At 56.5% G+C, this 19466-nt stretch overlaps 3 protein-coding genes across 7 annotated transcripts; 2 read left to right on the forward strand and 1 right to left on the reverse strand.

Annotated features, from left to right (window-relative positions):
• FZR1 (fizzy and cell division cycle 20 related 1) lies at nucleotides 1-8275 on the forward strand. Of its 4 annotated transcripts, none has more exons than XM_009811611.2 (13): nucleotides 1-140; nucleotides 1227-1348; nucleotides 1591-1654; nucleotides 2069-2196; nucleotides 2659-2741; nucleotides 3103-3286; nucleotides 3498-3563; nucleotides 4044-4146; nucleotides 4807-4991; nucleotides 5877-6110; nucleotides 6192-6296; nucleotides 7149-7253; nucleotides 8064-8275. In XM_009811611.2, the coding sequence occupies exons 1-13, from the start codon at nucleotides 68-70 to the stop codon at nucleotides 8100-8102; spliced, it is 1491 nt and encodes a 496-aa protein (XP_009809913.1). In that variant the 5' UTR covers nucleotides 1-67; the 3' UTR covers nucleotides 8103-8275. The 4 variants fall into 4 exon arrangements, with proteins under 4 accessions (XP_009809913.1, XP_009809915.1, XP_009809914.1 ...); XM_009811613.2 differs by having other exon boundaries at nucleotides 7149-7241; nucleotides 8061-8275; XM_009811612.2 differs by having other exon boundaries at nucleotides 1-136; nucleotides 1223-1348; nucleotides 7149-7241; nucleotides 8061-8275.
• A 3495-nt stretch (nucleotides 8276-11770) lies between these two features.
• On the forward strand, nucleotides 11771-12963 carry TEKTIP1 (tektin bundle interacting protein 1). The gene is given in 6 exon segments (XM_059831650.1): nucleotides 11771-11826; nucleotides 12200-12218; nucleotides 12221-12433; nucleotides 12605-12697; nucleotides 12699-12745; nucleotides 12849-12963. Coding segments are annotated over 6 exon segments (543 nt in total).
• A 234-nt stretch (nucleotides 12964-13197) lies between these two features.
• LOC132319882 (GRAM domain-containing protein 2B-like) lies at nucleotides 13198-17324 on the reverse strand. Of its 2 annotated transcripts, XM_059831876.1 has the most exons (11): nucleotides 17164-17324; nucleotides 16150-16284; nucleotides 15915-15996; nucleotides 15520-15693; nucleotides 15327-15425; nucleotides 15115-15186; nucleotides 14950-15009; nucleotides 14569-14632; nucleotides 14156-14266; nucleotides 13940-14021; nucleotides 13198-13688 (listed from the first exon to the last, which is right to left on the reverse strand). In XM_059831876.1, the coding sequence occupies exons 2-11, from the start codon at nucleotides 16260-16262 to the stop codon at nucleotides 13577-13579; spliced, it is 969 nt and encodes a 322-aa protein (XP_059687859.1). In that variant the 5' UTR covers nucleotides 16263-16284; nucleotides 17164-17324; the 3' UTR covers nucleotides 13198-13576. The 2 variants fall into 2 exon arrangements, with proteins under 2 accessions (XP_059687859.1, XP_059687858.1); XM_059831875.1 differs by lacking the exon at nucleotides 17164-17324 and having other exon boundaries at nucleotides 16150-16477.
• Nucleotides 17325-19466: the final 2142 nt, after the last annotated feature.

Consider the following 19466-nt stretch of genomic DNA (forward strand, 5'->3'; position numbering starts at 1 on the left):
ACTGATTGGACTTCATGAACATAAATTCCTGAGCCTGCTGAACTCCCCAGCCCCTCTGCTTTCCACCATGGACCAGGATTATGAGAGACGTCTCCTGCGCCAAATCAACATACAGAATGAAAACACAATGCCTTGCGTAAGTACAAATGGGCTGTGCTAAATGGTCTTAGTCTGCCTATTAAGTTGTTGTCCTTCCTGCCTGTGACTGTTTTCACTTGAGCTTCTGAAAGATACGGGACCTCTTTGAAGCAAACCTTAGTCTTTGGTTGTGCTGCGAGTAGGTGTGAGTTCCTGAGCTCTTCTAGGAATAACCAAACAACTTGACTTCAACAAAGCTTTTGAATATATAAATTCAGTTCAGGTTGCAAAAAGCAGTTAAGATAGTTTTATGTAGCTCAGTAACGCCTTTTTACTAAACAATCTTAGTACGTACATGTGGAACGTAAAAAGTTGGGGGCTAGCAAACTAACAAACCAACTTATAGGGCTTGACAAGATAGAGCATGTCCAGCGGACGCCCCCAAGATGGTCAGGGGGCTGGAGCAGGAAGATGCTGAGACCTGTGTTGCTCAGCCTGGAGAAGATGAGGCTCAGGAGGGATGAAATTGTTGCTTTCAACTACCTGGTGGGTGGTCATGGAGAAAATGGAGTCAGACTCTCTTCAGAGGTATGCGGTGGAAAGATTAGAGGCAATGGATGCAAGCTGCAACAAGGGGAATTCCAGTTAGATATTGGGAAAAAATGTTCACAGTGAGAACTTTCAAACACTGCAACAGGGACCTTGTGGGGTCATTGTCCTTGGAGATGCTGAAAACTCAACTGGATGAGGCAGTGACCTTCAGTGTAACTTTGAAATTAGCCCTGTTCTGAGCTGGGGTCCTTTCCAACATAAATTATTCTATGAAAAAGAATGTGACTGTAGTTGAGGAATCTGCTGCTCACCCTGCAAGCAGTCTGCCCCACTCCAGCCTTCCACATGTTTGCTGTGACGATGTCAGCTTGAGAAGGAGCAGTGAGAAAGAGGCTGTTTAGTTGCTTCTTTGGACAGAAGTTCCCATGACAGTTGGACTCTGATGCGCTTACTAGTTTTGTTAAGGGGATAAACTAATGCTTGGCTCTTCTACTTAAGCATATTCAGCTTTGACAAGACCTCACTGATGTTTTCCAGACTCCTGCTGTTGTCAACACTTGTTCTTGTATGTGTCTTTTATTCTTTAATTCAGGTAGCAGAGATGAGAAGAACCCTGACGCCTTCCAATTCTCCGATGTCTTCTCCTAGTAAGCATGGTGACAGATTCATTCCCTCGAGAGCTGGGGCCAACTGGAGCATCAACTTCCACAGAATAAATGTAAGTTTTACTCCTCTCTCCTACAGCTCAGTCTTGGAACTGAGGAAATGGCACGTTTTGTTTTGGCTGGCATAATTGCTCTGCTTATCTTCTGCACCGTGGTCTTCTGCTGCCCCAAAAGAGTTCCTTTGAATACATGTCTTCAGACAGGCTGCCCCTGTGGTCCAGGAGACTTCTTCATTTGGTATTTCACCATATATCATGAGGTTTCTGTATGGTGATAGCATGTTTCTACCTTTCAGGAAAACGAAAAATCACCAAGTCAAAACAGAAAAGCAAAGGATGCCACATCGGACAATGGCAAAGGTGAGACCACCTTTCTACCACTTGTGCCATGCCTATAGCTTTTATTTCAAACTGTTGGCAAGTTTTGGAACAAGGGAACATTGGCACTTTCATGCTTATGCAAAAAATCGTGCTGGTGTTTTAGGAAGTGCCCACATCATGAGAGTGAATACCAGGTCACCTCCGTAGGCTTCTGACGAGAGTCTGGGAAGCGAGAGGCTATTTGTATCCGTTGATTTATTGTGCCATGGAAGCACTTTCCTGAGGGAGTGGAAGGAGGGGAAGCTTGCTGCTAATCTTGATTCCAGACTGGGGCCCCAGGCTTATTAAGAGGCCCAGCGAATGTACAAGTCAGGCAGATGTGATCCTGCCACTCCTTGCAGAGCTTTTTGCTGCTTCCGAGTTCTCTGCCAAAGCGCTCGTTTGGGTTCACAGATGGCCTTGCTTACTCTGCCTTGCTGAAGAACGAACTCTTAGGAGCAGGGATCGAGAAAGTGCAAGACCCACAGACGGAAGACAGGAGGCTGCAGCCATCCACCCCAGAGAAGAAGTCTCTCTTCACTGTAAGTTGGTTACTTTGCATTAAAACCAACAGAGGTTGCACGTGTGCGTCGCGGGAACAAAGCACACGGTTCTGCCAAGCTGCTAGTGCAAGCGAGTTAGTGTTGTGGCTTGACTAAGATAAGCTGTTGATAACAAAATTTGGTGGCCTGTAAAGAAAGAGAATTTAAGTATCTGCAGCAAGCTACGTACTTCCTATTTCTGTACTAGCAGGGAAGCTGAGTTGGAACCAAGCTTTTTTAGACAGTGGGGTAAATGACCAAATCAAGCTTTTGGACTTGAGTGGAGATGAGGGGTTTTTTTGTATGGTTCCAGAGCACCTGGGAAAGGGAGGAACTGATAAGTCTGGGAAATCTGACTGGGTGTTGGAGTTAGCTAGGCATCAGGCACCAGCGCATGTTGCGAGTGATCTCCTAGGTCTTGGGCATGCTGGGGTTCTTACTAGATGTGTTTTCTTTATATAGTATTCACTCAGCACAAAACGCTCTAGTCCAGATGATGGCAACGAGGTCTCACCGTATTCCCTGTCTCCTGTCAGCAACAAAAGGTAATACTCATTCTCCACAGACTGTGACAAGGGAAGGGTTGGGACAGAGGATTCAGTGAGGTTCTCTAGGGCTTCTTTCTAAGGCATCCAAAAATCTGGGGAGGTAATAAGTAGGGACAGTCAAGTTCTAAGACTTTCTGCAGGTGCCCTACCTGCCTAGATACCGAATATGCCTTGGCCATAGTCTATCTTTTTGTTCCCTAGCCCTTTATAGAAGCAGAACCTAATTCCTTCCAGTCTTTCCTGCTAGAAAGCATTTTGTGGCCTCTTTGTGCATTTAAAGAGTGGCTACATCTGTGTCTACCACCTGCTGTGATGTGCAAGATCCTGTAGTTGTTTTTATATCTGTTTTTGTAAACAGTCAGAAGCTGCTAAGATCACCTCGAAAACCAACTCGGAAAATCTCAAAGATTCCTTTCAAAGTGCTGGATGCCCCAGAGCTGCAGGACGACTTCTACCTGAACCTGGTGGACTGGTCCTCTCTTAACGTCCTCAGCGTTGGCCTTGGGACTTGTGTTTACCTATGGAGTGCTTGTACTAGCCAGGTAAATGATCATCAGTGTCTGGAGAGTGAAGTGCCCGTTTACTGTAGGTCTCTTCCAGCCATAGCATCTTTCAGAGCTATGGAACGTGCTGTTTGAGGGGTTCAGCACTTGTAATGCTCTGTTCCCAAGCTAGGTACTAGTTTGTGAGACGGTTAATAGTGTAGTATGACAGTAACAAGTGTTTCTTACTCCATTCTGTCCTACTTTCAAGGTAACCCGACTGTGTGATCTCTCTGTGGAAGGAGATTCTGTAACATCTGTGGGCTGGTCAGAACGGGTCAGTATAACGTTGTCAACAATGACAGCTGAAACGCTTGTAATTTGGACACTATCATTGTAGCTGTATAGCTCTTCCTCACAGGTTTTAACTTCTTGGGTTATTTTCCTGTATTTCCCCAAACTCCCTGTACGCATCACAAATCAAATGTGTTTTCCTGTCTGCGCTATTTTTTTTCTGCTAAATGAGGGGATATAGAGCAACCTCTTGTATCTTCAGGTTTTCGAGGCATTTGCTGAGATGTGTGGAAGGAGAAAGAGCCGGTTGGCTCCTCCAGCTCTTGCTAATAAAAAGTTACAATAAGTATATTCCAGCCAGGCTGCTTGCCCCTCTCTGTAGGGAAAAGATGTAATATGGAAGAACTCTGGATGCTTTGCATCTTGTAGGATTTACCTCAAGTCTTTTCCTCAGCTTCTAGTTTTTGTTTTATATCTGTCTTTACCTACTGGCTTTACTGATCATGGTTTTCTGTTTGTCTAGGGGAACTTGGTAGCCGTTGGCACTCACAAGGGCTTTGTACAGATCTGGGATGCAGCTGCAGGAAAAAAGCTCTCCATGCTAGAGGGGCACACAGCCAGAGTCGGTAAGGAGGTGGGAGGCAGAGGTTTCCCATGTTTCATTTTTTCATGATTGAACTTTTTCCTTGTAAGTGAGGGATCTGCTTGAAATAGCAGAACTCAAAAAGTACCAGAACTGATATTTATCCCCTGCTATGTCTTGAGCAGTCTTCAAAATATTAGCATCTAGTAATTGTGGTGTTCTGATCTTGGGTGTGGTGGTGTTTGAGTATTGCAGCAGGTGTTTCCTCCATGTCTGAGGCATTTTAGGTTTGGTTACAACATCTTTTTTCACTGCCACTGGCTTCCGGTTTCAGCCCTGCAGGCAGGCTGCTTTACACTGAGATTTCCAGTTCCCTTATTCTGCTGGGACTTTTTTTTTTTTTGCTCAGAGGCATTTTGAATCTGAACGCTGGAGTGAGACTTGGGAAGTCAGGGCACCTTCTGGGTTCTGTTTCTGTGCTTTACTGCACCGTGAAATGGGATTAGTGGTACCTTGAGTAAGTTTGCGCAGGTTAATCTTTAATTGTACACTATTTGAGGACTTCAGACACTGGATATAAGGGAGGTCTGTAAGCACAGATTTTTTTTTTTTTTTAAACCTTGGCAACTGTGGTGGCTGTGTTCTGTCTACCTGCTCCTGCAAGACTCCCACAACATACTCTTATGCTCTGCCTGCGTTACAGGTGCCTTGGCATGGAACGCGGACCAGCTGTCTTCTGGGAGTCGAGACAGGATGATCCTTCAGAGGGACATCCGCACCCCACCCCTACAGTCCGAGCGGCGGCTCCAGGGCCACAGACAGGAGGTCTGTGGGCTCAAATGGTCTACGGACCACCAGCTCCTGGCCTCTGGAGGAAATGATAATAAGGTATGGGACTTCCAAGGAGTCATGTGAGGTTCAATGTCTCTAGATCTTCACCAGGAAATGTCAGGCCCCCTTTCTTTAAGGCTGTTTGGCCTCTCTGAAAGGGGCTTTTGTTTCTGTTGTTGGACTGTGTCCAAACATAAATCATGCTAAGCTTCTACTCAGTCTCCTCTCTAATAAAATTAAAAAGGCAAATTTAATTTTGCTTCTGTATTTGGCTAATTAAATCTATAGCTTGACTCAGGGTTTGAGTTCAACAAAGCTACTGCTAAGCTGTACTTCCTGACTTTATGTAGCGTATAGTCAAGTTTGTTGCAAGCATGTTTATGCAGAAGGAAACTGAGTCTAGAGCTATATAAGTTCTAATACCTATAACGCAGTCTTGTAGTTCACTGAGCACCATATGGAGGAGGCATCTGTTATGGAGAAGCAGTGTTCAGAGCCCTTTGGAGCAGGTTGCTAGGGAGTGAATTTGCCCAGTGCCTGTGTGACAGCATGCTTGTACTGAGGTCCTCCTGCTCAGAATAACTTCTAATGAACTTGAGCATACTCCTAAATATTCTGGAATAATACAGCCATAAAGACAAAAGAAGGGTTTGAGTTCACGGTCAGTGACACTGTGTCTTTGGCCTCATAAGCTTAATTTAAGGACTGTTAGCTTCCTTGTGGCCCGGTGGTAGAATGGGTCCTCAGTTGAGTGTGGTGGCAGGGTGGGACTGGCTTCAGGGCTGCAAGTGCAGAGTGGAGGTGCATGCGCTCAGGCAGAGCTGTGGGAAATCGTCTTGTTGCCCAACTGCCCTCATCCGTCCCAGTGCAACATTGAGGCTTGTGGGTGTTGCGGACACATGACTACAGCGCAAGTTTAATCACGTCTCTCCTCTCTGCCAGCTCCTTGTCTGGAATCACTCCAGCCTGAGTCCTGTCCAACAATACACAGAGCATCTTGCAGCAGTAAAAGCTATTGCCTGGTCTCCACATCAGCACGGGCTCCTCGCCTCGGGCGGTGGGACAGCTGACCGCTGCATACGCTTCTGGAACACGCTCACCGGGCAGCCTTTGCAGTGCATCGACACTGGGTCACAAGTGTGCAACCTGGCCTGGTCGAAACATGCCAACGAGCTAGTAAGTTCCTCCTGGTGCAGTCCTGCTGCTGAGCTGTCTTGTGGTAGGAAGCATGATGCATATTTCCCTCTCCCCTTTCAGGTGAGTACCCACGGATACTCGCAGAACCAGATCCTCGTCTGGAAATACCCCTCGTTAACTCAAGTAGCAAAGCTAACAGGGCACTCGTACAGAGTCTTGTATCTGGTAAGTGATGGCCATGTCTCTGAAAACTTCTGTAGCTGCTTACCTGGCTGCACATGCGCTGAGATGAGACCCAAAGCCGCAGTGCCGGTGGCACTGTGAGCTGCCTGTAGTCTAGGTGGAGATATGAATGCTGCCCCGCAAGCAATGAGAAATTCTCTGTATCTGGTTTCCTTGCCTGTAAGGGATGCTTTGATTTGCTGCTATGGAAATGTGAGGCTTTATTAATGAATAGTGAAGCCTGCCAAAACTCTTCTGAGGAAGCACAAGCATCTCTTCTTGTTGCCTTAAGACTTGTACGCTTTTTCACTGGTGACTGTCAGCAGGGGAAGAATTTGATGCTTTCAGTCCTCCTAATTTGTCATTAAAATGCTTGGTGCCGTTAATCCACATTGATCTCGTACCTGCTTTGTTACTGTTACATAGGGCTTTCAGCGGATTCATAACAGAGGTGATAAATATGCTGATACTGTTTTTGTCAGGTAGATTCCAATGTAAGTGACTAACAGAGCTGGCAAATGCCAGTCATATCACGCTTCCTGCCTTAACGCGTATTTATAATCCGGGGAGGAATAGCCTCAATTACAAACGGCTTGGATTTCTTAACACAAGTATCGTTATTATGATAATTCAATTCCACCCATGTGTTCCATAGCTGCATAAGTAAGTTGCAAGTGCTCAAATTGGCACCTACTGAGACTGAATAAGGCACATGAAAGCAGAGGTAGTTGTTTGGTTTCTCACCGCCAGTCAAGTAGGAAGGAGAGTTAAATAACTCTCATGCATTCCAATGAAGATTTGTTTTCAACCTCAGAAATGTCCCAGATGCTAAAGGTTGCTCTCTCTTTGTCTTAGGCAATGTCCCCTGATGGGGAGGCCATAGTTACAGGAGCTGGGGATGAAACCTTGCGCTTCTGGAACGTCTTCAGTAAAACTCGCTCGACAAAGGTGAGGATGCATGTGTGGATGGCTGCAGCTGTGTCCTGCAGGAGGCTCAGCCTTTGGGGGCGAATTCAGTCCAAGTTTGCTCTGTTCTGCTGCCTGGCCTCTGATCTTTTCACCGTATCCTGCAGATTGAGGGCTGGATGCCGTGAAGGGTTAAACTTTGCTGAGATATAAAGGGATTTGTAGTCATCAGATGAAATAAAAGGCAGTGTGACAGAACATCCTTCTCCTGGCTGTTACAAGGCTGCTGAACATAGCAGCATTTCAGGAAGCTCACCCTGATCCCACCATCTTCCCTGCTAGCATGCTGCTATGAACTGACCCCATCCTCAGAGACGATTATCCCCTAGCTCCTTACGGAAGTGCTTAATGGTGGCTTGGATGAAAAAGGGGTCATGGATGCTGCCACTGACGACTCACCATCACTGAAAGCGGGTTGTGCCAGATGCTCTGAGAGCTTTTCTGGGTGTCTGTCAGTGGCAGTGGAGAATGGCACAGAGAATGGCACCAGCGGGGAGCTGGTGTTGCTCACTGCTGGGTGTCCCCCTGGTTTCTGATGGCTCTGGGGTACAGCTTCCTGCAAAGCTGTGGGAATGGCACGCTTACCTGCCATGCTCCTTGTTATCAATTGGAAAAAAAAAAACAACATGGGAACATTTATGGTATTGGACTTTGAATGGTGAACTCGGATCGTGCTCTGAGCTAGAGAGACCTCACCAGATTAGCAGTTGTTTTATTAAAAAAAAAAAAACAAAAGCACATGGAGTAGCGCTGCAGCACAACTGTGGAGTACTTAGCACCTGCTTTGTCTTTTCTTGTCAGGAGTCTGTATCTGTTCTCAACCTCTTCACCAGGATACGATAAACCCCATATACTGCGACCCAGGAGACTACAGCCTGACATACCAGGATAAAACCACTACCTTGGTGTGCATGGAACCCCAAACAATCAGCCAGAAGGGGAGGGAGCGCCAGTGGGACTGGAGGATGGACCCAAGAGATGTTAATTAAATACGTGCTTGTGAACCACGCTGGGCAGTATTTGGGATGGGGTTGGGGAGGGGAGGGAACTGCCAAAGGTTTACAGATTCATCCTTCATAAAGGGAAACGGGTACAAGAGAAATGTTAAACCAGCATCCTCCAACCCTCGTGTTGTATACTGGAGAAAACAGGTATGACATGGACCATTGAGAGCGGACCAAGGCCATCCCAGCTGCTGCGTTGTCCCCTCTTGGGAGAGATGAGAGTATCCTTGCCTCTGTGGGAACAGGTTTAATGTGCTGCTCTGGGTCGCTCTGTCCTCGGATGCACATCTTTGGAGGTAGGAGCCAGCCAGACTTGTTCAATACAACTGGTGCGAGGGGGCTGGGCCTTAGCCTCTCTGGTTATCTAAGGGCATTGTTGATAGCCTGGCATCCCCATTACATGAAGAAACTGGAGAACTGCTTATTTTCCTTTTTTTCTTTTTTTTTTCCAAATAGGTACTGTAGTACTTGATACAATCATTCCTGTAAGACAGCTTGATTTTTTGGCATGCTTGACAGCTGCCTTCAAACAAATACATTTTTGGGCTCTAAACTTTGGAGGAGACTTGAAGAGGCTCCACCTCAGAGGGAGCACGTTCAGAAAGTTCTGAAATTGCTATTGCATGTTCTGGGCTGATCCTTTTAGTTAACAGAGAGGAAAAACAATGGCTTTTAAAAAAAAAAAAAACCATAAACCAACAACCACCGTGCATGTGGAGCTTCCCACAGTGCCGTTTGTGGCAGGCTGGTTGCTCTGGAGTCTTCCTGAGGGGTAAAAGCAGTTGAGATGTGTTTGAGAAACAAAACGACTCATGTGGATCTTTTTTTTGGGGAGAGCATGGCCTCTTCTGGCTGGAGGGGGGGAAACAGCAGGTCTGGGCGAGAAGAGGGGGTTCTGTTTCTAAAGCAAGGAAGAAGTGTTGGTTTTTTTTATCTCCAAGTCAAAGCCAGGGACCTGTTGTTGTTGTTTTGGGGGTTTTTTTAAGTTGTATGGGAAGAGAGTGCCTGCTTGTGCGTTTGGAGCCTGTGTGATGAGTGCCGTGGGATGTGACGCAAAGCACTTGTGTGTATGTGTTGCTTTTAATTTAAAGAAGCTGTTACGCTTGCAGCAGCCTGTTCCTGTCTTTCTTTGTACACGTGCCAATGCTCTCCCTGCCGTGCGCCTGGCTCCTGCCTGCCTCCTGCCCTCTTGAGTGCACTGGGGTGCGAGTGCCGTTTCCTGCTCTCGTTTGGATTTTCCTGGCTGTGTATATAGACCTTGACCTGCTCTCCGTAGAGTGCATAGGCAATACTTTTCTCTCTCTCCCCCCCCACACCTTTCTTTTCCTGAAACCAGACTGTAGGGGAGGCGGTAGGAATCTAATTGTCTCTCCCCAGTGCCACCAGTATCCTTAGCGTGAGCTTCTGAGGTGTAGGAAGGCTGGTACGGAGAAGGGCAATGAGGTGCCGTTCTGTTCACTACAGCCTTGACCACGTGTGCCGTTACACCAGTGCCTGGATCAGGCTCTTGGCGCTACCCCTGCGGGTCGCAGGTGCTTGGAGGCACTCGTGCGGAGCCCGTGTGCTGGGAGCTCGCCACTCCTTACTTAGCAGGCTGGCAGCGCTGAGTCTCCAAAGCCCCAACTGGCAAATTGTCTTACAGCCTCACTTGTCTCTGAAATGTAATTCCTGAAACATGGTTTCAACACACTTTATTGTAGTTCTTGCTGCAGGAGCACGGGGCTTAGTTTAGAAATCATTTGACGGCCTCCCAGCCCCTCTCTTGTCACTTGTTACACTCACTGGCACTGTTAAACTTCATTGTGTGGAAGGACCACCGCAAAGCACTGAGGAATTGTTAAAATTAAGTCGGATCGTTACGTTGGCAAGCAGGTTTGAAGTGAAAGGCCACCTGCAGCAAGGTGTGCTCTGTCACGGGTGTCTGTCCTGTGTAACACTGTCAGGCAGCAGAGCCGGGGGACGGGGGGTGTTTACACCAGGGGTGAAGGTGGTTGGTAGCTGCTGTTGTGGATTTTCTTGGCTGTTGTGGATTGTCTCCTGCCTAAATCCTGACACGCAGACCCCCAGGAGACACTGCTTTCTCCTTCGGGAAGAAATAGATGGGGGGGTGGGGGCACACATAAGGTCTCAGCAGTGGGGTGGTTTCACACGGGTTTGTGCCCATGCTGGAGCAGGAGGAGGGAGCTGGGCAGCCCTGCCGGAGCGTGGGGTGGCATAGGGTGAGTGTGGCGCTGCGGGGGCTCCCCACTGCCCCGGGACTCCTGCAGGGACAGCGGATGGAGGGTGGGTTTCCCTCTCGCACTGCCATGTGGGTGCTTTCCCCAGAGGAGCCCCAGGAGCTGCTGGGGCAGTGGGCAGTGCCGTCTGGGCACACGTGGCCTGTGCTGCATCCGCAGCTCGGTGCTCCCCGCTCTCCCAGCGTCCAGCTGCGCCCTGGGATGCTGCAAGGGGGACAGCCCCTCATTGCTCTGTCCCCGCATCGTGCTCCTCTCTTGCCAGGGACTTTCACAAACTACATCTCTCACTTTTCTCGCTTTGGAGCTGCCTTGGGAGCAGGTTGGCTCATCGTGACTTCCCGCATCACGCTTGGCAGGGAGGGCTAGAGATTTCCAAGCCATGGCTGGTCTGCGGCTGAATGCGTTGGCTACCGAGCATGGTGAGAATGAGCTGTTCAGATTGACTTAGCTGTTAAAGCATGGCACAAACTCCTTCCCCCACCCTGCTCGCAGCTGCCAAGGCAGATGCAGAGTTCCCAGAACTTCTCTCTGCAGGTCTTCCACTGCAAGAGTGTGGGTGGGTGTGCGTGTGTGTCCCGGCTCACGCAGGCGAGCGGTGCGACACTGTCGGCTGGGGTGTGCTGTGGCGTGTTAAATGGGAAAAAGAGCAAAGCTAATGTGAGCTTGTGTTTGCGGTGTGTGACCTGTGAGCACTGAACCGTGCGGGCGGGTTGAGCAAAGGGTCCTCCCAGAGTTTGTGTGATAAAGTCTGCGACCTTGTGGCATTGTTATATATAAGGCATCATATGGTGGAAAAAAAAAAAATACGGAGCGTTGTAACTTTTCCATGTAAAGCAATCTAACTGGCATTAAACAAATTGTGAATTTATGTTTCTTGGGCTTGGTGGATCCACTTTTCCATGGTGAGGTGAGGGCACAACGAGTCCCCGAGTGCTCCCGAGCTGCCCCCCCAGCCCCAGGGTCCCTGCAGCAGCTGCCCCTGGCTCTGCAGGTACCAGCTTTCTGAGCTGCAGGTCTTGCTTGTGGTTTATTGCTCCCACCTGCCCGCTTGTGTTTGCTTTCCTGCTGTGGGAAAGCAGGGAAGCGCAGCCCCAGCCCTCCCTGCCCTGCCCCTGTTCCTCTCTGTGGGGCAGGAAGGGATCAAAGGTGCCCCTGACCTGGTGCAGCCCCTCTGTAGCCTCCCCGCCTTGGTGTGGGGCAGTTGCCGGGTGCCAGTTTGGGCACTGTTTGCTCCCGGATGGCTGCAGCGAGCCCATGGGTAGCACCAGGCATGGAGCTGGGGGAGCACAGCACCCTTGAGAGGGAGGTTGTGCTGCCCTTGTGCAGGTGGGACCCTTGCCTGGGGGAGGAGAAACCCCTGCTCCTTCCCAGGGGCGGTGGGATGTGGCAGCTTGCCATGGCTTCTCTAGGCTGGCTGTGCCTCGGTTTCCCTGGGGTCAAGGAGGGAGGGCTGGCAGCTGGGATCTGGCTGGGGAGGGGTGGCAGCTCTTGTGCTGAGCTTGCTGGCTGTCCCACCAGCTGGGAGGGGTCTTCGGCGCCCGTCTGCAGTGCCCCTCTCCAGCGCCCTCAGATCCTGCTGCCTTTAAGGCCATCCTGTACCCCCCCCCCCGCCACCCCCAAGCGTGTCCCCTGCCCTGCTTGCGCCCAGGGGTGCTGCTGGTGGGGGCTTAGAGTCCTGACACCTCCCTCCCACCCCCAGCAACCAGCATATAACGCTGGGAGGGGGCTGCGCCAGGCCCCCCTGCTGAAGCAGGCTGTGCCCTGGAAGACCACCCCTCTGGGCTGGGATGCTGTGGGGCAGAGCTGGTCCATGGGGCTGAGCGGCAGGGGTGAGGAGGCGGAGGACCCCCTGTACCCCCTTGCCTCCCGCACCGCTCACCGCTGCTGGCAGGGGCCCCACATCCTCTGGGGGGAGCGGGATCCCCTGCCCCAGGTATGGAGCTGAGCTGGGGGGTCTGGGGTGCGGGAGGGATGGCACAGGATACTGGGAGGAGGAGGAGGGGGGGAAGCCCCAGGGCCCCTCAACCAGTTGGGGTTGAGTTCAAGGGCTTTGGGCTGGGAGAACTCTGCTGTGGGGTGCAGGTCCTGCTGTGCCCCTCCCCAGCGCTGCTCCCCACCCTCAGCTTACGCCCAGCGCCTGTGGGCGGTGGCCTGGTGGGACCCCCTCGTCCCTGCTGTGTACCTGGGACCCTGCACCCCCCTGGGGACCCTTCCTCTGGCGGGAGAGACCCGTCCTGGGGAAGGAGTATGGCAAGAGCTGGGAGGCCTGGCTGGCTATAGGGCCATGGGGCCCCCAGCTATGCCCCCTCTTGCCCCCTTCCCCTCTGCTTCCCACTTGTCACCGGGAGCCCCTGGGTGCTGGGGGGCAGCTCAGGGTATGTCCCTGTGTTCTCCTGCCCCCCCAACGCCTGGGACATCAGCACCTGGAGCCTCCTCTACCACCAGCCTTCCACCTACCAGTAAAACCCCCATGTCCTGCGGGAGTCCTGGCCCCTTCTTGGGGAGCAGGGAGGGGATGGGGGGTGAGTTGGTGCTCATCCTGTGGCATCTGGCCTGGCAGGGTGCTGCTGGGTGCTGACCACCCCAGCCCCCCAAATCCTGCCTCCCTCCACTTGTCACAAGGAATATGGCAGCCTCGGGGAAGGGGCAACGTGGGCCCCACAGCACCCCCCGAGAAGGGGGGTCACATCTTTATTAATAAAATCGCCTGTCCCTTTGTCGCTGGGGGTGGTGGGTGCCTGACCCCAGCCAGCCCCTGCATGCTTCTCTTTGCCCCCTGGGAGCTGCCCGGGTTCGTGCTGCTCCTCAGGGTGGGGAGACATGGGGGGAGCGAGATGGACCCCACAGCTCGCGTGGGCTCCCCAGGCATATTGGGGGGGCTGGGAGGCACTTGGTGACGGAGCCCCCGGCTGTTCCCTGAGAGGTGGAGGAAGGGCTGGGAGCAGCCGCTGAGCCTGTCCCCTGGCTGGGGCCCTGGTGACGGCTGTGTCCTTGCTGGCCTCGTGTCTTCTTGTACCTGGGGGGGAGGCAGGGTCCCTGCTGCGCTGGGGACAGAGGGACCCCTGGCCCCCGCCACTCACTGGTGTGACAGGTTGAGCTCTGGCCAAGCCCCCATGGACACCAGCTGCTGCTCCAGCTCCAGGATGCGAAGACCGATGTACCCCGAGGACATCAGTAGGGCCACCATCCTGGAGGACAGGCCAGCGTCAGGCACAGGGGTCACAGGGACAGGGCAGGAACAGCGCCGTGGCCAAGGTCCCGCGCGCTCACCCTGGGGACGCAGTGGCCAGGCCAGCGCAGGTCCCCAAGGGGGAGTGGGGGAACCCCAGGCTGCCAGTGCCAACGCTGGAGAGCCTGTCTGTGCCAGGGTACAGTGGGGACAGGGACCCAGGGGATGTCCTGAAGCCCCGAGGTGCGTGAGTGGATCTCGGGGACTCACAGCAGCAGGTAGATGAGGATGACAGCATTGAGAGCGCTCAGCTGCACGGTGGTCCGGACCCATAGCGTGGTGTGCTGTCCCCCTGCCAGGATGAGGCGGTGTCAATGCTGCTGAGAGCCTCAGCCTGGCCCCTGTGGTCGGCACTGCTTGGTGCCGGGGGCCAGCCCTGGGGTCAAGCGCCAGCAGCATCCCCCTCCCCAGGGTCCCCTGACCTACCCTGGAGACTGTGTGGCTTTGCCAAGGGCACCTGCTCGCTGCTGCTCAGAGCCAGCACCGCCGCCTCTCCATCCTCCTCCTCCGCTTGCCTTGGCATCGGGCTCGGCCCATCTGCGTGCAAAAGGGAGACATTCGATGAGTGCCCCAGGACCAGGGAGGGAACTGGGGGGTCCTGGGGACCTGGTGGGGCACACTTGGCCGCAAAGAGCAGATCCTGCACTCCCCAGTGCTGTGGGGAATGCTGTTTAGGTGGCCAAGGGCTGCGCGGACCCTCCTGGACCATACGTGGCTGGGGAGGGGGAGCAGAGCCGAGATTTGTCAGTGGGGCAGAAACGTGGGTGAGGACACAGGCACTTGCACAAGCAGGGCTGCGAGTGTGCGAGGTGCGTGCAGGCTGCAGGGTGGCCACTCACCCAGCAGCTCCTGGAGGCTGTTGGGCTCCGGCGTGCTCTGCTCCAGGTCCGACTGGCTCGAGGTCTGAAAGAGGACAAGCCCCAGTCGTGGTGCACGTCCCCAGGGTGCCTGCCCCACAGCCATGGGGACATGGGTGGGACCCGATGGGACTCATGCCAGCCCCGAGGAGGGAGCCCTGAGGGTCCTGGGGTCTGCACCGCCCCAAGCTGGGGCTTTTCAACTCCACGTTTCCCCCCACCACCCCCCAAAAGCCTTCACAGGGGGCAGGCACCCATGCAGCGTGGGCTGCCACCACCGCATCTGTCCCTGTCCCAGCCCAGGGGGCCAGGGCTGTGCCTCCCGCTGCCGAAATCCTCCTGACAACCATTTTCCAGCCTTACCAGAGGCCTCCTAAGGATTTCCTCGTTGCTCAGAGAGGCCAGAGGGCTCCAGCCGTTGTCCTGGACAGGAGAGATGAAGGGGGGGTGCCAGCCACCGCAATGGCCCTGCAATGGGGGGTGACAGAGTCCCCACGTGCCCGGCCCCCGGTGCGACGCAGTGCATACCTGCAGGTGTTTGCAGACTGACTTCAGGAGCTGGTATGTGGCCTCCCTCCGGCGCAGCGACACGAAGAGGAACTGCCGGAGAGCAGGAAAAGGGTTTGCGCCAGAGCTGCTCCCTCGGTCACGGCCCAGAGCCCGCCGGCTGTAGGGACCAGGACACCGTGACTAGCCCGGGCTGAGCTGCCCCCCAGCACCATCCCCGGCCCTGCTCTCACCTTCTCCCCCTCGGCCGTGCGGATACTGAGCGCATTGGGCACCAGGAGCGCCGTGTTGGTCTTCTTGAGGGCTGAGATGGAGGTGACGGGGACCACCGCCTGCGCCGGGGGGGCCAGGCAGTGACACCGTGTCCCTGGCTGCTGCCCGTGCCCCCCGCCAGAGCCGCCGGCCCCGTGCCCATCCCCAGCCCACCTTGATGTCCTTGAGCAGGAGGCTGGAGTGGAAGCAGACGTGGCGGGAGGAGATGTAGAGGCGGCCGTGGTAGGGCACCTCTCTCTGCCAGGCGCAGGAGAAGCAGGCCAGCAGCGGTTCCTGCTCGGCAAGCTCCCCGAAGGCTTTGCGGTAGCCGGCGGCACGCTTGCTCAGCTGCGGGGGAGGCCGGGGCATGGGGCTGGCATGGCGTGGTGCTTGGGGCAGAGCCCTGGCTCCACAGGCATCCTGCAGCCCCCCCCGCTCCGTTGCTACCTCTGCCACAAAACCACAGGACAGACCCTCCCTCAGCACCCACCCCACAGAGAGCATCCCGCTGGGACCACGGCGCTGGGGCTGGGGACCCCCCTCCTGGGCTCCGGTGCCCCGAGACTCACCGACGGGGACGGGTGTCCCTGCCTGCCCGCAGCCGCAGCCTGCTCTGGCTCCTTGCAGAAGGAAGGGTCACAGGTTTTGGATCTGGCGGGCAGCAGCAGGCAGGGGTGAGCCACAGGGCTGCCTGCAGACCCCGCTGTGCACGGGCATCGTGCCCTCTCACCTGGGCGAGAGCACCCGGGGGGGGCATGGCCGCACCGGACTGGTGGGAGGTGAGGGCTGGGATGCAGCACCCACCTGGTGAGCACGGGGTGCCCCAGTTGGGTACCCACGCTGCCCCGCTCCTCCAGGCTCTGCCACTGCTTCTCCTCCAGCACCCCCCTTCTGCTCCTCCTCAGCTTCCCTGGCATGAAGGACGAGTCCGAGGCGCAGCTGGGGGACTGGGGGGTTAGGGGGGACAGCCCCCACTGCTGCCTGTCCCTGCAGCACAGCAGCCCCCGTGACGGTGACACCAGCCAGTCCCTCCCCTGGAGGGGGCATGGGGACAGGGCTCAATCTCTGCCAGGACCATGTGGGCAAAGCCCACCTGATCGCACGCGCACTTCTCCTGCCCCATGGTGGCACGCCACCGGCTGCGATCCCCTGCGGCTGCCAGTGCACGGGGCTCCCCTCGTCTGGCTGCTCAGCAGCCCCCCCAGTGCCCCCCATCAGCTCTCGGGGCTCATGTGGGCTGCACAGCCCCCCCCCATCACAGCATCTCTGCAGCTGGCAGGAGGCACCGTGGCTCTGCCAGACCCCTGCCTGCCCCCGTGACTCAGTTTCCCCAGCAGCACAGCCCTGCCTGGCCGCAGGAAGAGCCCAGCAGCCTGCAGGCAGCAGCACTGGCAGCGGGGCAGTGGTTAGTCCCTGCCTGCTGCGCCATGGCCCCGGAGGGAGCGGCGCAATTACCATCACACCAGCCAGCTCCGGGAAAAGGTGCGCCCATGGCCTCCCCGGCACATGGGCCCCAAACCCAGTGCTAGGAACCACCCGGACCCCATCCCGCCAGCCTGCACCCTGCCCCGGCAGGAGGGACGGCACGTGCCAAGGGGGATGCCTGGTCCCCCAGGAGCGGCTGGGCCAGCTCTGCTCCCCACTCGTGGGTGGGGGGCCAGGGGGGGTGACAGCCGCTGGGTCCCTCCCGGTACTCGGAGCGATGGTGCGTGGCTGGGCTGGCGCTGGAGGGGCTGGGAAGACAGCTCTGCTGCCGGATCCATGTGCGGGCAGCAGAGTCCCCTCACCAGGGCAGCTCCTGCCCACCCCACGCGGTACCTGGTGGCGGGCACAGCCGAGCCCTCCCGTCCCGTCCGGCCTGCGCCGCGGCCCCGTTCACGTCCTGCTCCCACTCACGCTTCTTCCAGAGCCGTTCCCGGCCCGCAGCTGCCTCCTCCTCCTCCTCCAGCTGGCGAGGAAGGGCAGGCAGGCGGGGCCGGGACCGGCCGCAGCAGGTTTGCAGGGAGGCGTCGGGGCAAATACCAGCCCAGGGCTGGCTGGGTGGGAGCCTGCGCCGCAGAGCCTGGGTCACCTGGGAGGCTGCAAAGGGGTGAACGGGCATCACTGCCACGGCACAGCATGGCTCGGGGAGGGCCGCACACCCCGGCTCCCGGTGGGATGCGGGAAGCCGTCCTGCCACCATGCCCGCCTGCCCATCTCGCCAGGCCCGCAAGCTGGGGGGCTTCGGCACGGGGAGTCCCTCAGGTGTGCCAAGTGCCAGCGGGGTGACGCTGGCACCAACCCACGCGTCCCCCAGCAATGGGAGCCCCATGGGGCAGCCTAAGGGGTGGAAAGGGGCACTAAGCATCCTCACCCCACAGACCTGCCCACCCCGGGGGGTTCCCTGGCCACGGCCCTCTGCATCCTCTGGAGCAGCGTGGTGCCGGACCCAGACCAGGGAGGGGGTTAAAAAACACCCCCAGGTGTGCTGTGGTGGGCAGAGCTGCCCGTCCAGCGTCTCCTGCCAGCGCTGCTGAGCTGGGGCTGTGCAGCACCCGCCTGAGCACACAGTGGGTGAAAGCGTGCTGCTCTGCAGGCACCTCTGTGACCACAGCCCTCACGGCGTGGGGTGGGGGGTGGTTCAGCTGCCCCCCAAAACATTCTGCAAATCCCCCTCCCAGGCAGAGCTGACAGCCAGAGCAGCACACCCTGCAATCCTACGGGCATGTCGCACCACTGCCCGGCCGGTGCCCACTCCCCACCTCCAGCCCCACAAGCAGAGGCTCCCTCATGCCCCATTCCATCCCCCCCCCCCAGCCAGTCCCTGTGGGGCAGGTTTGGCCACCAGCCCCCCCGGGGACTCTGCTGTGGAGCAGAGAGTGGGGAGGGGGCAAGACCAGGCTGGGGGGGTTGAGCAGATCCGAGGGTCCAGGCGGCCGTAGGGGAGAGACCCTTGCCCCTCCTGCACGGTAGTGGGGCATGTGCCAAGGCCACCCGGCCCGGCCCTGGCCCCCGCCCTGGCTCAGGCCTTGCTCTCTGGACCAGGGCTGATAAAGCCTTTCCCGCAGTCCCAGCTGGCAGCGGGGAACAGCCATAAACCCTATGAACAGCCCGGCACGGGCCAACAGCGCAGTGTGGGGTGCTGCAGCCCCTGCACCCCAGATCAGTCCCCCCCCAGGACCCAGCTCCGACTCCCCCAGGACCCAGCTCTGTCCCCGTCCCCCCCCCAGGCACACACAGTGTGTCACCAGCCACACTTGTCCATACACCCCATCACACCCACTCAGCCCCCCCCACCGACGCGCTCACACGTACCCTGGTGCGCACGCACACGCAGTGTCTCGCACATGCGCATCACATACACTTACACCCCCAATGCTCACTCACACATCGACACCCCCCCATCACTCACCGCGGGGGCTCCGCGGCAGCCCTGGCCCTGCCCTCCGCGGCCCGACGCCTGCGCACCCCACACCCACGTGCCCAGCACGTTGAGGCCCACCCTGCGTGCACACGTCATGCACGCGTGTGTGCAAGCACGTAGGGCATGCGTACATGCACCCCACACACGTGCAAGCCAGTGCACACCCGCCTGCAGCAGCGCACGCCTGCCGGGGTGTGCGCACGCAGAGACGCCACACGCGTGGGTACACACGCACACAGCGTCCGCCCCCCGCCCCGGCTCACCCGCACCCTCGGTCCCCATGGCCTGACCCCAGCGCGGTGCCAGGCTGTGAGGCGGGAGAGGGGGCTCAGGAGGGCGAAGGGGCCGCAGGGTGGCACTGGGAACCCCCCAGCGAGGTGGAGCTGCGGTGTGCCACTCCGCAGTGCTGGCTGCGCCCCGGGGTGCCGGCGCTGGCCCCCCCCCGGCCTCGGCACCCCGCAGCATGGCAAGGCCAGGGCCCCCCCGGTAAACAGAGCACTCCCAGGGCTGCGCCGGGCCACCCGCAGCCGCCATCGTCCCCCCAGCATGCTGGGTTGGGGTGGCCTCGTTCCTCAGCTGGGGTCGGCCTTGGGCAGGCGCCTGGCTGCGGCGTCCCTGCCCCACGACCCCTTCGTCCCGGGGGGACAGGGCGTGACTCACGCTCAGGCGCCAAAGTCACCCGCGTGCCGACAGCTCCCGCTCCCCACGGCACCCGGCC

The sequence above is a fragment of the Gavia stellata genome, chromosome 32 (assembly GCF_030936135.1).
Source record: "Gavia stellata isolate bGavSte3 chromosome 32, bGavSte3.hap2, whole genome shotgun sequence".
Taxonomy (NCBI): Eukaryota; Metazoa; Chordata; class Aves; order Gaviiformes; family Gaviidae; genus Gavia; species Gavia stellata.

Bases quoted from the DNA above. Each gene is read 5' to 3' on its own strand.
- FZR1 (XM_009811611.2), top strand. From the start codon at position 68: ATGGACCAGGATTATGAGAGACGTCTCCTGCGCCAAATCAACATACAG. The intron at 6,111-6,191 runs GTAAGTTCCTCC...CTCCCCTTTCAG, and splicing joins CGAAACATGCCAACGAGCTA to GTGAGTACCCACGGATACTC. The intron at 7,254-8,063 runs GTGTGGATGGCT...TCTTGTCAGGAG, and splicing joins CGACAAAGGTGAGGATGCAT to TCTGTATCTGTTCTCAACCT.
- LOC132319882 (XM_059831876.1), bottom strand. From the start codon at position 16,262: ATGCCAGGGAAGCTGAGGAGGAGCAGAAGGGGGGTGCTGGAGGAGAAG. The intron at 15,010-15,114 runs GTATGCACTGCG...TCTCCTGTCCAG, and splicing joins CAGTCTGCAAACACCTGCAG to GACAACGGCTGGAGCCCTCT. The intron at 14,267-14,568 runs GTGAGTGGCCAC...TTTTGCACGCAG, and splicing joins CAGCCTCCAGGAGCTGCTGG to ATGGGCCGAGCCCGATGCCA.